The 15,233-nt window shown below is 38.5% G+C and overlaps 1 protein-coding gene across 15 annotated transcripts in view; it reads left to right on the forward strand.

Moving 5' to 3' along the window:
• LOC124141828 overlaps nt 1-15,233 on the forward strand; it is a 153,075-nt gene that overhangs the window by 74,831 nt on the left and 63,011 nt on the right. For 12 of the 15 annotated variants that reach the window (XM_048389014.1, XM_048389016.1, XM_048389015.1 and 9 more), the window contains 6 exons: nt 893-943; nt 4,915-4,959; nt 7,514-7,808; nt 8,730-8,822; nt 13,725-13,871; nt 14,860-14,994. In XM_048389014.1, the coding sequence (XP_048244971.1) occupies nt 893-943; nt 4,915-4,959; nt 7,514-7,808; nt 8,730-8,822; nt 13,725-13,871; nt 14,860-14,994 (766 nt within the window). The remainder of the gene's footprint in view (nt 1-892; nt 944-4,914; nt 4,960-7,513; nt 7,809-8,729; nt 8,823-13,724; nt 13,872-14,859; nt 14,995-15,233) is intronic. The other 3 variants (XM_048389022.1, XM_048389025.1, XM_048389026.1) reach the window with 3 other exon arrangements.

The following is a 15,233-nucleotide window of genomic DNA, read 5'->3' on the forward strand; positions in this document are numbered from 1 at the left end:
GATATTTTTGTGTTGCTTTAATGTTTCAGAAAGCTTTGATTCTTCCAGGAATATTACTTCAAGTTGAATGCTATCAATGTAGTTGTATCATAGCTGTGAGATGTTCAATAAGATTTGTTATAATAGAACAGAAGGGCCCAGTCTTGCTGCGAGTTAGCTTAAATCTTCTAAAATTATGTCAAATTTTCATAATCTTTTGTGTATGTGGATATTAGCAATTGTAAGATACATATCTCCTGTTGTAAGAGGATATTAACACATCGCTAAGATACATAATAAAAGTCAAGTGATGTACAGTTTTGCAAGAACATTCTCATCAATAAGTTCGATGTCAGTACAGTCATCTGTAATATACAAGGACAATACCCCAGAGTTAGTAGGCAATCTTATTGTGTTGAGGTCATTTGGTAAATACATCAGGTTAGTTCTGTTCAAGTCGTGGTCCATGAGCTAAGCGTCGTTGTTCACCGTCAACCATCCATTATTCACCAGTTCAGGGCATGTCATGGTCCCACATTGTGAACATCAATGGTTTCACTTCTAGTTTACTGAAGGCATCATCCAACTAATGGCACACTATTTTTCTCCAGAACAATATGAAACTGTGAATATATTATGCAAAGGGACATCCTGGTTAAATTTGTCTGTGATTCCTTCTTGGGAAAGGGGGACATAAAAGGGTATGTCCTCATCAATCTTAGTGAAGATGATCCTCAAGGAGTTGAGAGTGCGAGTATTCTCTTAGTGAAGATACTCCTCAAGGAATTGAGAGTGTGAGTATTCTCTTAGTGAAGATACTCCTCAAGGAGTTGAGAGTATGAGTATTCTCTTAGTGAAGATACTCCTCAAGGAGTTGAGAGTGTAACATTTTGCCTGTTTTCTCCTCTACAAGCCTCTCATGAGAAGGTGGACCGATCTCGTTCCTTGCCTCCAGTGTTTGAAGGTAACCAGTGCAGTGATAACGTGAATGTTGTCCTTTACGTTACTGGGAGACTTGGTAGTAAAGTTGTGGGACAAGTGATGATGGTGGAGGTGCACTTTTCCCCAAAACATTTTGTCCCCATTGCATGAAGATATATCAGAATGAAAGAAACATACTTTGCTGATTTTAAGTGAGGAATTAAAGTTTTTTTCCAGATTCTTAAAAAGTAGGTTTTCTCACCGCAGAGTGCAATCTGACTACTATTATGTGAAAAATACATCATACAGCTTTGAAATTATCTCGACACTATCTTTCAGACATTTATTTATTTGGTACTCCAGAAACTCATGAATCGATGGTCATCAGACAGGAAATACTGGTTCATGTCGTAGTAGATACTTGACCCGCTACAAATAATACATGGTGGTCACTCTGTCAGGGTGTTAACTGATCGCGATGACTTAAGTCAGTGTATGCAAGGGTGATAGCTGATTGTGATGACCTCAGTTAGTCTATTCAAGGTGATAACTGATCACGATAACCTCAGTCTATGCAAGGGTGTAAACTGATTGTGATGACCTCAGTCAGTCTTTTTAAGGGTAATAACTAATCGCAATGACCTCAGTCAATCTATTCAAGGTGATATCTCACTCATCGTGATGACCTCACTCAGTGTATGCAAGGGTGTTAACTGAATGCAATGACTTCAGTCAGTGTATGCAAGGTGATAACTGATTGGAGTGACCTCATTCAGGCTATTCAAGGGTGATAACTGATTATGATGACCTCAGTCAGTGTATGCAAGGTGATAACTGATTGCAGTGACCTCAAAACAGTCTATTTTTCAAGGGTGATAACTGATCATGATGACCTCAGTCAGTGTATGCAAGGTGATAACTGAATGAGTTGACCCCAGTAAGTCTAAGAAGGTTAACTGAACGCAATGACCCCAGTCAGTCTATGCAAGAAGGTCACCTGAGCGCAATGACCCCAGTCAGTCTATGCAAGGGTGTCCTCTATCATGGTAAGATGATGGCAATGACCCCAGTCAGTCTATGCAAGGGTGTCCTCTATCATGGTAAGATGATTGCAATGACCCAGTCAGTCTATGCAAGGGTGTCCTCTATCATGGTAAGATGATTGCAATGACCCAGTCAGTCTATGCAAGGGTGTCCTCTATCATGGTAAGATGATTGCAATGACCCAGTCAGTCTATGCAAGGGTGTCCTCTATCATGGTAAGATGATTGCAATGACCCAGTCAGTCTATGCAAGGGTGTCCTCTATCATGGTAAGATGATTGCAATGACCCAGTCAGTCTATGCAAGGGTGTCCTCTATCATGGTAAGATGATTGCAATGACCCAGTCAGTCTATGCAAGGGTGTCCTCTATCATGGTAAGATGATTGCAATGACCCAGTCAGTCTATGCAAGGGTGTCCTCTATCATGGTAAGATGATTGCAATGACCCAGTCAGTCTATGCAAGGGTGTCCTCTATCATGGTAAGATGATGGCAATGACCCAGTCAGTCTATGCAAGGGTGTCCTCTATCATGGTAAGATGATTGCAATGACCCAGTCAGTCTATGCAAGGGTGTCCTCTATCATGGTAAGCTGATGGCAATGACCCAGTCAGTCTATTCAAGGGTTTCCTCTATCATGGTAGGATGATGGCAATGACCCAGTCAGTCTATGCAAGGGTGTCCTCTATCATGGTAAGATGATTGCAATGACCCAGTCAGTCTATGCAAGGGTGTCCTCTATCATGGTAAGCTGATGGCAATGACCCAGTCAGTCTATTCAAGGGTTTCCTCTATCATGGTAGGATGATGGCAATGACCCAGTCAGTCTATGCAAGGGTGTCCTCTATCATGGTAAGATGATTGCAATGACCCAGTCAGTCTATGCAAGGGTGTCCTCTATCATGGTAAGATGATTACAATGACCCAGTCAGTCTATGCAAGGGTGTCCTCTATCATGGTAAGATGATTGCAATGACCCAGTCAGTCTATGCAAGGGTGTCCTCTATCATGGTAAGATGATGGCAATGACCCAGTCAGTCTATGCAAGGGTGTCCTCTATCATGGTAGGATGATGGCAATGACCCAGTCAGTCTATGCAAGGGTGTCCTCTATCATGGTAAGATGATTGCAATGACCCAGTCAGGAGTAACGTGAAGGCAGCACCAGCTTCACTGTATATAAGTAGTCATCTAATATTAACTACTGTAGTCGATGCAGTGTGAATATAACCCACTTCTGTGTAAATCTTGTCTGCCTCAACACCCTGTATGACTTCAGCTTGTACTATTGGACATAGTTCACACCTCATATCTAACTTGCAGTATTTCCACAATAAAAAAACCATATAAAACCATTTTTTTACGTACTTATTAACAAACAAGTCACCCGATAAATGACCCAGTTTGTATTTTTTGCACCTTTCTATACGTTTCTGTTTAACATTATAAGGATCTCATATTCTAATCACCTAAATTGAAAGATGCCCCTTTGCCTGTTTTATGGAAGTTTTATTGATGATCCAATCAGTTTGAAAGATAATTTTGAATAATCTGAAAAGAAAGATTTAATAAGGGAGCTCTTTGGCTGTGGATGGTATATCTGACACCATCAGCAACATCACCATCAGCAACAACAGCAGCATCATCAGTGTAGTATTGTGTGGCGCCGTTGGCAGAGTAGAGCTTCATGTGATATCACTTTGTCTTGCATCACAGCTTCAAGCATTTACAAGAACACTCACGTATATACCTGACTTCTACAATACTTTGTCAAAGTTACTGTCATCAACAGTGGCTCCGGCACCATGACATGCATCTTCCTGAGACAAGGGCGTTAACTGACTTTAGAAGTCCAGTTGGCACCCTTGCTAAACTAGAGGCGGTTGGGTAGCCTAATGGTTAAAGCGTTCGCTCGTCACGCCGAAGACCTGGGTTCGATTCCCGACATGGGTAAAATGTGTGAAGCCCATTTCTGGTGTCCCCCGCCGTGATATTGCTGGAATATTGCTAAAAGGGGCGTAAAACCATACTCACTCACTCACTTGCTAAACTAGGCTGGAATTATGGAGTTATCAATCAAAATCCCGTAATCAAATCGACATCCGGTTCATAAACAACATGGCAACTGCCATGCAGAATTTGTACAATTACAGGATATGCAGAGCACGTGTTGGGTGTCGACAGATATTTTCCAAATTTTTTCATGCTTTTAACCCAGGGGCTCAAATGATTTGATGCTCTTTGCGAGGTTAAACCTGATTTATAACAATAAAGAACTTATTATCAACGAAATTGTCTTGTCTAATTGAAGCAAGTGCAAGAGATATGAGAGAAGGAATCTGATTGGTCAGTATAGGGGGCTCATACAAGGGACGTAACTCATAATAGCCACTGTTGGTGCTACAATCAAGCCCAGAAATTTCAGCCCAGTTCAGCAAGGGTGGAAACTGGACTTTTAAAGTTGGTTAACTCCCTTGCCTCAAGAAGATGCATAAGATGGAATCCTTGTACAGAGGAGCCTGCTGTGTGAATTAACATGTAGTTTTATGGTCAACATAATTAACATCAATGTGTGATTTAGTTTCATGTAATTCCAAGGTGATTTTTCTAGATGTGAGAAAGCTTTGTTTATATTTGGCGACTAATTTTTGCAAATCGAAATAACCCATAACTCCCATTAACAAAAATAAAATTGTATTTTTGTTTGTAAGTTTCAATAATCATTCAAACATAAAACACAAGCCAGATAACACAATGAGTAGAATGTAAACAATTATAATTAATGCTGTGTAAGTATTAAAAAATAGCTAATTTATTGGCAATAATTTATCCTTTTTATGAACCTTCCTTGCTTTGGACAAATAAAAAAGCTGAATCAATCTGCTTTGCATTTCGCAGGCTTGTAATATTTTGTTTTCAGGTGATTTGTGTTTTTTATTTGATGTATATACATGCTTGTCTCCTTCTCCCAGAGATGCCTCCCTTCAAAAAGAGGTTCAGCATATCCAATCCTCTAGGTAAACCAACTGTCGTAGTGTCGTCGTATCACTTCCTGTACGTGCAGCACCTCCACACACGCTTCCTGTAGCCCCAACCTCACACACAAACTGCAGCAGTCCCTAGAACACACAAACTTCTCAAACACTCATTGAAAATAGCCATCACTTCTCTTTTGACATCTGGATTTTCTGAAAATACAATAGGAGAAATCGCCTTTAACCATATACGATCCTTTAAATATTTCATATTTAACGTTTTTTATAAAATAATTATATGAAAATATTTTGAATATATAGAAAAACGTACCTCTACAAAATGGCATTTTTTTCTGTGTTGACAAGTGTGTGTTTTCAAAGACTTAGCTCACCTGATCCTGTACAACATGCAGTGATTCATAGCTCACCTGAACTCAATACACCATACAGTGAGCAGCCTACATTCCACTTCAGAATCAGAATTGCTGAGTCTGCATTAATTCTTCAGCTGATAGTTTTGTCAGGTGTTTCTTCATGGCAACACTGGCTCACGTCAATGTCTTTATTTATAATTAAATATGATCTAGATTCTGTCGTTTTTTCACTTTTCTCTTGTGTTGTCGATGATTCTATATGTCGTTTGTGTGTTTATCCTATAAAGACATGTTTAAGAATTATATGTTATAAGTTCATGGTGTTTATAAAATCAATGCGATATGGACTTGGTAACTTAAAAAAATTAAGCATTAGATGATGCTTATATGGCGGCTCCATTTCCACAATGCATGATAATGCATAACCTTGAAATGCATATGAGTATTTATATAATGCATGTTGATAGAATGTTGCAAGATTCCTGCACCATGGCCTACCCATGCTTGGCATATTTTTTTTATTTTGCTTGTAACCCTCATTATCAGATTAGTACTTCCTGTTTCTGTACCTATTTGTGCGGTAAAATATTGATTGTATGTTGTATGTTTTCATTTCCATATCCACTGCACATGCATGTCTGTTATTGAAATTACAAAATACAGTGTGATATGAAAATTAGATCTACAAATTTTAATAATTATGTCATGTATCGTTAAATGCTTTTAGAAGCTTTTCTAACTTTGCAAGCAACACTGATAGTTTTGATAAGCTGCAATTTCGAATATCAGTTTCAAGATTGCACAATATTGACACAATACACTACTGCACGGAAATATTGATTGATCTGGCCAGGGTTTGTTTAGTAGAAAATCATTATATAAGGGGTTACCTGCCCTTGTTTTCCTAGGTCAAGGCTGCCATCTGTTGAATATATTGTATACTATGCTTAATATTGATTTTATGTCATAGTCTGGTATAAATAATAGTGTACTAAATAATATTACTATAAAACTGGCAAAATATGTGTGGTGGCCTATGATGTAGAATATTCACATAGAATTGTAATATGAGATGTATTTACTAATTATATATTAGTAGATATATATGTGTATTTTTTTATTAACTGCAAGAACAGGTATTTGGGAGATAATCATCTTTAAAATTATTGGCTTGATGAAGGATTTATAAACATGTCATGGAAAGGATAAGGATGAGGGGTGGCGAGGTGGACTGATATTCAGGTTAGATGTCAAAAGAAATATGTTAGTTTGGGAGGATTATCAATGAAATTGATAGTGATTTTACTGTCAAGATATTGATACTATTATGAAGATTTAAAAACAACAGCATATATCTAGTGAAGGTAGGGTCATGTATGAACAAATATTTGGAGCTTGTCACAAATAAAAAGTGATTATTATTAAAAAAATATCACCAGAGATTCAAAATGGCCTCCAATTTGGTTACTTACAAGTAGAACACTAACAAAATAGACATAATAGTCAGTCATTATTCAATCTATGAAAAATTATTTGAACATGCAATAAATATATGAATATGCATTGGTAGCAATTTACATATTAGCATATAACCAGATATAATTCCTAGTGCAATAATAGTGAGTAATAACTGAATGATAAGTTTATGTATGCATGGTAGTACAGCACCACACAGCACAACACAGGATTGTGATTGGTTCAAACTTATATATACTGCCTGTAGTTGTTATGTATTCTGTATCATATGAAATATTTTGATAAATTGATTTTCACTGTCACCATGAAATGTTATAAAAAGTCTTGCCTTGAGATTGTCGTAGACCAGCCATGTTGAAGTATTTGTTGTTGGGACCCGGTAAGGTTTCTCAAGGCTGGACTACATATCAAACTGCTTTTCATTTTCAAATATGTTAAAATTCATTTTAGAAAATATGTTTTTTGTATACATGATTTTGATTGTAAAAAATCATATGTATGATCTGTGAGAGAATTGCAAAGATTAATAGATTGAAGATTGTAATTCATTTCAGAATTACTTTCTGAAGTGCTTTTGTTTAATTCGGACATGATTTTCAAAAAAGTTGTTTTGTGGACTTAATGTTTATGAAGACAGAATTGACTGATTGATTTCAACAGGTGCTTCTGAAGTGAATTCTGTCTTCATCTTCCACCAGCAATGGCAGTAAATGATAAAGTCTGCATGTGTAACCTGCTCGTTTCAGAGATTCCGTCGTCCCTGTTTGCTCCGTATGCTCGACAGTTGTCCGTCAGCATGGACTCGTGTGAAACCAAGGCTAACGGCTACCGCCGAAGCTCCATGTACAATGGCGACTCTAGCAGCGGCAGCACCGCGGACAGCGATGAGTTGTATGGGGAGGAAGGACACACGAGGAGAAACAGATCAAAGGCTGATGGGATGAAGAGGAAGATGAGACAGCAGACGTTTGATCAAGACAGCGACTGTGATCAGTATCAGAACTTTGATCTGTCTAGATCGGAGGAGAGGAACCGACATAGGTATGTATGATGGTAGAGAAGTTTGTTCATAGTTCTGCTGTTGTGTGCTGTTTGCCAAAGGGGACGGGCCAGAGCTTTTGCTTAAGCTGCTTAATGCTTTGGCCAAACTAGTGGGCAAAATGTCAATCTGGTGGACAAAATGGCCAAACTAGTGGGCAAAATGTCAGTCTGGTGGACAAAATGGCCAAACTAGTGGGCAAAATGTCAATCTGTCAGACAAATTGGCCAAACTAGTGGGCAAAATGTCAATCTGTCGGACATAATGACCAAACTAGTGGGCAAAATGTCAATCTGTCGGACAAAATGGCCAAACTAGTGGGCAAAATATCAATCTGTCGGACAAAATGGCCAATCTGATGGACAAAATGGTCAAATGGTTTAATGAAGTTTGTCTTCTTGAACAATTACTGCTTTGACATTAGGACTTTCTTGAACTTTGTCTTCTGGTACAGTTACTGATATAACAGTCTGGACCTAAATCAAAATCACACAAAATGCAGTGGCATCGATTTCACCTGTTTATTAATGGTAGCCTCAAAGTAGTTAGTTCTTTGAAAAATATTCAAAATACAATATGAAGCAGAGTTTACCATATTGGACTTTGATGTTTGCAACTGTGTTAAATGTCATTGTATTTATGTAAACTTGATATATTGATATCCGATTTAATTCATTCATGTGTACACTCCATCAGGTCAGTCCTCTGTTGCCGTCATGCTTCAGGTTCAAATCAATGGCAACAATGGTATCATTCTGTTGCCAAGATCAAATATTTGATGTTCTACACATGGTTGTTGTATAAATCTGTATTGATTCAACAGAATTTCTGTCACATATCCTCTGGTATATGTATGTCATATGTGTAAAGTCCGAGATGAAGAAGTGGGTGATGTTTGTAAGACATGATCTGGTTTATGATAGTTCGATGTCTGCGTCCAGTGATTCTGCCATCGATAAAGGGGAGATGGGGTCACAAGAGCTAGGCAGAATCTCAGAGCTGGAGAAGGACTTGATGTGAGTATAGCACTGCATGTTCACCTTATGAATAACTAACTCCCACATTGTGGTTTTGTGTGTGGATGGATTTTGGGCAAAAGGTTGAAGACTGGTGGGTGCTTGTCTCTCTGTAGACTTTGATGTGAGAATAAGGCAGTGAGTTCATCTTATGGATAATGAGCTCCCACATTGTGGTTTTGTGTGTGGATGGATATAGGGCAAAAGGTTGAAGACTGATGGGTGCTTGTCTCACTGTAGACTTTGATGTGAAAAATAAGGCAGTGAGTTCACCTTATGGATAATTAGCTCCCACATTTGGATTTTGTGTATGGATGGATATAGGGCAAAAGGTTGAAGACTGGTGGGTGCTTGTCTCACTGTAGACTTTGATGTGAGAATAAGGCAGTCAGTTCACCTTATTCATAATTAGTTCACACATTGTTGCTGTTATTGTATGAAAGCTGTGGTGTTAAAAGGTTGAATGTTGCTGTTATTGTATGAAAGCTGTGGTGTTTAATGTTGAATGTTGCTGTTGTTGTATGAAAGCTGTGGTGTTTAATGTTGAATGTTGCTGCTGTTGTATGAAAGCTGTTGCGTTTAATGTTGAATGTTGCTGAGATGTGGCAGGATGTGTGGTTGCTTATCTGACTATAAAGTTAGTTGTGAATAGCACAGTTAGTTCAATTATACATAATTAGTTCACGTATTATCATGGGTATAGTTTGGAGTTAGGGGTTGAAAATATTGTTTATGAGACATGGGGTAGTCTTTTGCATGTTCCATTCCCATTTGTGCCCCCATTGCAATCCTGTGTCTGTCAGCACTCTACTCATGATAATAATATAATGATGATGGTGGTGATGGTGATGGTGATGGTGGTTGTGGTGGGTGGTGATGATTCTGAGAACAAACAGTTATTTCATGGCAAGAGGAAACAGGTGATCTTATACATTGTGTAAGAGTTATGTCCCTTATGCCATGACAGGATCTGCTTGCTGTTTGTTTTGACCCCAAAGCAGTACTATACTTATGGGTTCCACTTAAGTGGTAAATATCTAAAACTTGATCATTTAACACTTTTCTGCCATATAAAGCTAACATTCAGAGATCTAAATGAAATACTGATGAAAAAAGCATGAATGTAACTGTCATTTCTTAACTGTAAATAACTTGCTAGGAAAGCCTCTCATATACCTGTAATCCTATTTTGAGCTGCAAGAGGCTTATGTGCATAAGTCATTGCATGAATGAAATATTAACAGGCATGGTAACTTTAATTATTCATTAACTTCATGGAGTATATTCATGAAATTAATACTGTCTGTGTTTGAGAGTGTAGTGTAGCTTATAGGTATGCATTGGCTGACATCTCGTGGAAAAGAAATTCATTTTGTCACATCTTACTGGAAGCCATTATATAGCATATATTGTTTGATTCTTGATCTTAAGTGTATTTTGTATGGTGATGGAGACGGTGATGATGATGATATATCTGAATACACAAGTTGTATACGGCACATATATCTATCCAGTGAGTGAGTGAGTGAGTTGGGTTTAACGCTGCTTTGAACAATATTCCAGTTATACCACAGCGTACTAGCTTAATGTGGGAGGAAAGCCCAAAGTGATCCAGGTCTCAGATGTTAACCTACATAAAAAGGTTGTATACGACACATATATCTGTCTAAAGTGAGTGAGATGATGATGATGATGAGGAGGAGGAGGAGGAGGACAGGATATATCTGAATACACAAGTTGTATACGCACATATATCTATCTAGAGTGAGTGAGAGGCTAAGTTGGGTTTAACGCTACCTTGAACAATATTACAGTTATACCACAGCGTGTCAGCTTAATGTGGGAGGAAAGCCCGAAGTGATACAGGTCTCAGATGTTAACCTACAGAAAAAAGTTGTATACGGCACATATATCAGTATGAGTCACTCATGATAAATCCATGTCCAGGGTCCCCGCAACAGCTGCAGCAAGGAGAGGCCATTGATCAGACACAGCATAACAATGCAAAGAAACTTTTCAGAATAATGATTAAAACCCTTGTAACCATGGAGGACATGGAGAGTACTTCGGCGCTTTCAGAGACGATGTCGGGAGTTGTTTGGGTGAACTTTATGTTGGACAATGCCACTGACTGGAACTATAGTTGATCCACCTTCTATACACAACCTAAACTGCAGGTGTCTCATGCATTACCTGTCTGTGGTGTACGGTGTTGAGAACATGGAGAAGTTACGTCTGTGGCACAGGTACACGTGGGCAAATGTCAGTCTGCAAGTAGCCAAGTAATGGCAGACAGGGCTGTTTCCCCTTAGCACAGCTGCATGGTCTCTCGAGACGACAACGAGATCGTAATTGGTTTTCAAACACCGGTACGTTGTTTTGAGAGAGCAACCCTTCTGGGATTAAACATAACAAATTTTCACTATGTTTTTCGCCAGTGTATATTTTTCATAATGATTTCCGTATTGTGTCATTATAGACTTCCCGCATCATACTTTTTTCGGCCAACACGGTGAAAGGCTGCAAATATATAAGATACAGCTTTCTGGTTTAATGACACAATTCTGCCTTATTTACATGTAGAAGTTTTGAAGATATTAATGTATAAACATGACTAAAGGACTGAATGACACAATTGTCTTGAACTCATAGGAGGAAAAAGGTCCCATGATTTGAGAGCTAATATTTCATTACATTTAATCCCGGAATGGTTGTTCTCCTAAACAACAAACCTGCGTTTGGTAACCCAACACATCATTACATTTCAATACGTGTTAGCCATAGATAGAATATATGCCATGTCTGACGTGCATGCTGAATCTTGATCAGTTAAATAAAGCAAAACTGCTGTTGACGTGGGTTGAGATAAACATATTTCTTTTTTTGTCATTGACTCCACTTCAAAGTCACAATGCTTTTATTGATCCTGTTGAAATCAGGTGAACAGTCTCACACATGACTGATTCTGTGTAGTGCTCCTTTGTGGCCCCATTGTGCCCCATCGTATCCCATCATGCCTCACCATATCCCATCATGCCCCATTATTCGCCAATGTCATGGGTTGGTGCCTAGTCACTGTTTTGCCTGTTCCATGCTTGAATACTTACAGGTTCTGATAATATTTCTGCCGTGACACAAAACAACATACAATGAAATATAAGCAGGATTCTGAGTGTGTTGCTGTGATATGCCACTCACCTGTTACCTAGATTCAGTGTTAGCTGTAGAGCATGCCTGACATATCAGATGGATTGTGAGTGTGTCCCTGTGGTGCCACTCATCTATATTCTGTTATCGGTCAATCTTTCAGCTGACTCTGCAAAACAGCTTGTCTTTGTATACAGTAACATATGGCTTCAGGTGACCTCGGTATTGCCGATTTAGGAAACATATCTGTTTTATATCTCATCAGGCTAAGGAACTTTTTAGGTGTCAGTTTTCCTGTTTCCAACAGATGAAGTTTGTTAATATTAAATGTCATTTCCTATTTAAATATTAAATATCCAAATTTAATTTTGTTTAATATTTTAATAGAAATTTGAGAATTAAATCTTTCGTAAAAATATATATGAAATTTGCTAATATTAAATGCCATTTCTTATTTAAATATTAAATATCAAAATTTAATTTTTTAAATATTTTAATTGAAATTTGAGAATTAAAAACTTTCATAAAAGATAGATGAAATTTGTTAATATTAAATGCCATTTCTATATGAAATTAAATTTCCGAATTTAATTTGGTTTAATATTTTTATGGCAATTTGAGTATTAAATTCTTTTGTAAAAAATAAGAACATCTTATGGCTGTTGCATGACAGTAGAGGGATGCATGGTCTTATATGCCTCATGGTATGACGCTGAGAGATGCTGATTGAAATAAAGTACCGGTAGTTGTCTGATATCGTTTGTGTGGGACGTACAGGTGGCAGGTGCAGGATGAGTGAGCTAGTGTTAATATCTGATAAAGCTTTAACGTAAGACCTTGTGTTATCCTATAAGCCCCAAGTTGTAAGGTTGCAATATGCTGTATCGATTATAGTCAGGCCACTGTCAGGGCAATACTTGCTTATCTTATCTGTGTCTGTTGGTGCATATGGCTGGTTGCTACAGGAGTGGTGGGGATTGTTTTAGAGTGAGTGTGTTGGGTCCAATCCTGCTTTGGACAGTGGTCAAGTTATGTCTGTTCCACGACATGGTTCGACTGTCCTAAGGATATTTTGGTGACATTCATGATTGCATTTATACAGTATACAGCAAAAGGCAGCCGCTGTTCATACTAAATTGAATGATATAAAAGTAGCTAGCGTGGTCGTGTCATCTATCAGTTTGACATACATGTTTTATAGTCATATTGATGTGCGGGAAGGATTTATCTACGATAATTATTGATAAGTTTTGTAACTTTGAACAAGGTGAGGTGAAATGGGTTTAACACCACGTTCTAGATGATTGCACTTGTAAAGCGACGTGCATACATGTGTGTGTGGCTGCGTGTATTAGTCTAGGTTTATGCTGGTTTTATAGTGCTAGCCCACTGAGATTACGTGCCACAGGTTAACATGGATACCCCTCTCAGACACATAGCATTTACTCTGAGCCAACCAGCCCTTGTGTTATCCATTTAATGCTTGAACATCAGGCAGGGTAACAACAAGTATCATCATTTAATGTCAGATGTGGTCAGGAGATTGAACCACCGACCTTCTACTCTCAGGGCAGATGTTCTAACCTCTAGACCACAGAGGCAGTCCTTTATACAAGGGACACATAATATTTGGCATAATATCAACATGTTTATAGCAGCCTCCCGTTTGTAAAAACATTTGCCATGAACTCCTCCTCTGTATGTGAATGTTACCTTGCGATGACCTTGGGATGACCTTGGGATGCTGTGTTTCAGAGCCACCAAGTGTGAGCTGGCCAAGGTGATGAACCGACAGACTTGTTACCAGGACATCCTCAAACAGAAGGATGAAATCATCCTGGACCTTGACGAGAAGCTGGGGCAGCTGGGCCACGGGGACCAGGCCTATGACAGCAAGAAGAGGTACAGTACTCCTCAAAGTGAAGATGTTTTTTTTTGTTTTTTTGGGGTTTTACTCCGCACTCAGCAATATTCCAGCTATATGACGGCAGTCTGGAGTCTGGACCAGACAATCGAGTGATTGACATCATGAACATCAATCCACGCAATTGGGAATGATGACATGCATCAACCAAGTCAGCGAGCCTGACCACCTGATCCCGTTAGTCGCCTTTTACGACAAGCATGGGTTGCTGAAGACCTATTCTACCCCGGATCTTCACGGGTCTCGAAGTGAAGAAATTGCAAGCAATGCCATGGCATTTGATTGGCTAACCAAGCACTTTTTTTGGCGTTTATGTTCCCGTAAGCCAAAAAATATATTAGACCACACCCTTGAACAGACTATTATTTCCTGATTGCTTGATAATATTAGTCTGGGATGTTATTATTGTTGACATATTTATTTATAAGAATTAGCTTCAATATGTTTCTGTCTTTATGGAGTTATAAACGTAAAAAAATGGTGTGAATGCTTTGGGTTATTCCACTACATGGATTTAGTCAGTATGTGCACAGTTTTTTACCTCCATAAATGAGAACAAAAATACGTCAATTCTTAATTATTCTGGTATTTTTCACATCATGGACACAAGCTAACAATTATGATCACTGGATTGTCTGGTCCAGACTCGATTAGTTACAGGCTGCCGTCATGTAGCTGTAATATTGCTGACTATGGCTTTAAACAAACAAACAAACAAACAAACAAACAAAAGTTAAGGTAGCCTAGAGATTGAACATTAACTTTAAATTCCAAAATGCCAGGTTCAAAATTCTCCTTGTTGGTATTTTCCAACCAAAGTGACTGGAACTTCGTCCTGAGCGGCGGAACATAATACTCCCCCCCCCCCCCCCACTGCACCGCTCCCATGATGTTGTCTTGCTGTATGTTTTGTTGTGTAGCTGTTGATGACATGATGCTATCCTCATCAATATATCTGGCTTGCAGAACAACCAAAGTATCAAAAGAGTTTCAGGAGAGAGTTCGAGTCTTACAAAACCAGAACCGTTTCCTGAATGAGGAGGTGAAACGCCTGGCCAAACTGCGGAGTAGCGATCAGGTGGTCTTCACAGAGCAAGACAGGTAGGACTACAGGAGACACATGTGTTGTGTATAGTATGATGAGAAAGTGTAGAATAATTACACGTTGTGATTCCAGGAAAGAATATAGGCGAATGTGGCTGAGGTCAGACTTTTTGTTTTGATTTACAGGTTTTAGTCCAAAACTTCAGGTTGTCAGGTCAAAAATATCATAATTTCAATTTCAAATATATTTTTGAAATTTCCTCTCATGATTCGTCGTAATTCATTGTTTTTTTAAG

The sequence above is a fragment of the Haliotis rufescens genome, unplaced genomic scaffold (genome assembly GCF_023055435.1).
Source record: "Haliotis rufescens isolate VD_foot unplaced genomic scaffold, xgHalRufe1.0.p SCAF_8, whole genome shotgun sequence".
NCBI classification, from domain to species: domain Eukaryota; kingdom Metazoa; phylum Mollusca; class Gastropoda; order Lepetellida; family Haliotidae; genus Haliotis; species Haliotis rufescens.